This window comes from Manis javanica, chromosome 3, assembly GCF_040802235.1.
Source record: "Manis javanica isolate MJ-LG chromosome 3, MJ_LKY, whole genome shotgun sequence".
In the NCBI taxonomy this organism is placed as follows: domain Eukaryota; kingdom Metazoa; phylum Chordata; class Mammalia; order Pholidota; family Manidae; genus Manis; species Manis javanica.
In genome coordinates this window covers 805,022-807,329 of record NC_133158.1, presented here as the reverse complement: position 1 = coordinate 807,329, position 2,308 = coordinate 805,022, and the positions used below count along the sequence as shown (strand labels likewise).

Sequence of the window (2,308 nt, the reverse complement as noted above, 5' to 3'; positions counted from 1 at the left end):
CCCCTGTTGTGACTATTGGAGCAGGTGGGGGTGTCTGGGGGCAGGCCTTCCCTGGGAGGCCAGTTCTCTCCTGCGTTGGTGCAGAGTCCCTCTGTCCAGCCCTGGTCACTGTCCTATGACCTTCAGTCCCCAACTTGTCCCCAGCAAGGAGCAGACAGTGTGGGGGCTGATCACATGCCGTCCCTGCCCCCCAGGAAGGCATGAGTCACAGGTGGGCTGCCTCACACCAGCAGGCAGGCCCCAGTGAGCTGAGGGAGATAAATGGGGCCTGATGGGGGCACAGGGTCAGACCCCAGCCCAGCACTGCCTGGCCCGGAGTCCCCAGGGGAGGCTGCTGCGGTAGGTGGGGCCGGTCAGGGTGGGGGTGGGCAGCAGGGCCCTGAGAGCCAGCGGGTCTGGGGATCTGGGGTTCGGGCTCAGGGGCCTCTGGTTGCTTGTGTGCCTCAGGAACCTCCACGGTGCCCTTCATCCTGGGTGTTCTCAGACCTCCTCTCTGCACTGCCCTCTGCTCCGTGTTCCTAGTGCGCTGTCGCCTCTGGGGCGGTCTCTGTCCCTTTTCCAGTCTCTCTTGATCTGCTCTGCCTGTGTTTCATCCCCCTCGTATGAAATACATCCAGCCTGACCCCAACACAGCTGCGTCTCCAGCTCTCCGGCCCCCTCTGGCCCCCTCTCGTCCCTGTCTGTCTGTCCCTGACCGGGCCTCTCCTGTCTGTCTGCCTCCCCATCTGCCTCTGTCTGTGAGCCACAGCCAGCCAGAGTGCCTTCCCTGAGCCTGTTTTCTCCCTGCAGCCTGAGTGCACGATGGCCAGGTGGGGTCTCCTTGTGCTGCTGGTCCTGACGTTGGGGAGGGCCCTGCTTGTCCCAGCGACCCCTATCCCAGCCCTCCAGCACCTTCCTCAGAGCTCTCCCCAGGCCACCCCAGGCCTTCTGGCCTCAGGGAGCCCCTCGGCCAGCAGCGCAGGCCTCTCGGCTGCTCGGGCTCCGCCACAGCCAGGCCCCCGCATCACCCTCTCGCTGGATGTCCCCATCGGCCTCCTGCAGATTTTACTGGAGCGGGCCCAGGCCAGAGCGTCGAGGGAGCAGGCCTCTGCCAACGCGCGCATCATGGCTTGTGTTGGCCGCCGCTGAGCCTGGGGGTGGAAGCTGCAATGATGGGGCTCCCCTGCATGGGGACACCAGGAGGGCAGCGGCTGAGCTGGACAGGTGTGTCTGGACGCTGCCATGTGAGGTCGCTGCCATGTGGTGTCGTTTCACATCTGAGTACCTCACGGAGTCACAGTGTCCGGATAGCCAGGACTTAATGCCAGGGGGCTGCCCAGTGGGGTCTTGCCGTGCTGGGAGCCCCACAGATCACAGTATGTCCGGGCAGCTTGGCCACTACTGCAGAAGGTCCCTGCGATGCATGGTCACACCAATGCCACTTTCAGGGGCCCAACACTGCATGAGACTGCTGGTCAGCACCACCCCGGAGGCCACCACGTGGGAGGTGCGGGCTGAGGGTCACACGCACGCTTCCTGCTCCGTGAGGCAGCGCCCAGCCCCGATGACTGGGGCAGTGTGGGTATCTCCAGGCACATACGCTGTCCATGGAGTCTGGCTGTGGCAGCCTCACCTCATGGTTCATGTGTGGCTGTGTCTGTATCTGACGTCATGTGTGTGAGCAAAGCATGTGAGTGGCTGGGAGGAACAGGTGTCACCCTTCAAACCTGCGTGAAGCATGTTCAGCACACAACCAGGACGCGCACCCCGCCTCTGCCTGTGGGCTCAGCCCAGGCAGGGGGTCTCCAGCCCAATGCCACCCCTCCCCAGTGGAGTTGTCCTGAGCTCACCTTTCCCATTCTGTTTCCTCCCCCCTCCGGCCTGCTGCTGGGAGCTCTGGGTGACAGTGTGCAAAGGAAGGCTCAGGCATTCAGGCAGCATTCAATAAACAGCGACTGGAGAAGCCACAGGCTGGACGAGTCATAGTCGTGGGCATGCAGGCAGCCACACAGCAGTGCCGTCACAGCGGGGCACAGCGCACCCTGCCCTCTGCCCCCTCCTATTTCCCTGACCCGATCTCCTGGTGCGGAACTAGGTTTTGCCTCATCATACCCACTCCGTTGGGAGGCTGGAGATGGGACTGACCTTCTGGACAGTGTGGACAGGCTGGCCTGTAGATGGGGCAGGCCCCCGGGGCAGGGCACAGAGCCCCAGCTGGAGTGGCAGGCAGACGCCCAGCAGTGTGGCCAGCTCCGGCTGGGGAGAGGGAAGGCCGGCGGTGTCTGCCCTGTAGGCGGGGGCACTGATCTGACCTGGGCTGTCAGCCGCC

General features: G+C 64.1%; 1 protein-coding gene across 1 annotated transcript; it reads left to right on the top strand.

The window, feature by feature from the left end:
• Window positions 1-132: 132 nt before the first annotated feature.
• Window positions 133-1,995, top strand: UCN2 (urocortin 2). Its single transcript, XM_017679730.3, has one exon. The coding sequence runs from the start codon at window positions 802-804 to the stop codon at window positions 1,126-1,128; it is 327 nt and encodes a 108-aa protein (XP_017535219.2). The 5' UTR covers window positions 133-801; the 3' UTR covers window positions 1,129-1,995.
• The last annotated feature ends 313 nt before the right edge of the window (window positions 1,996-2,308 follow it).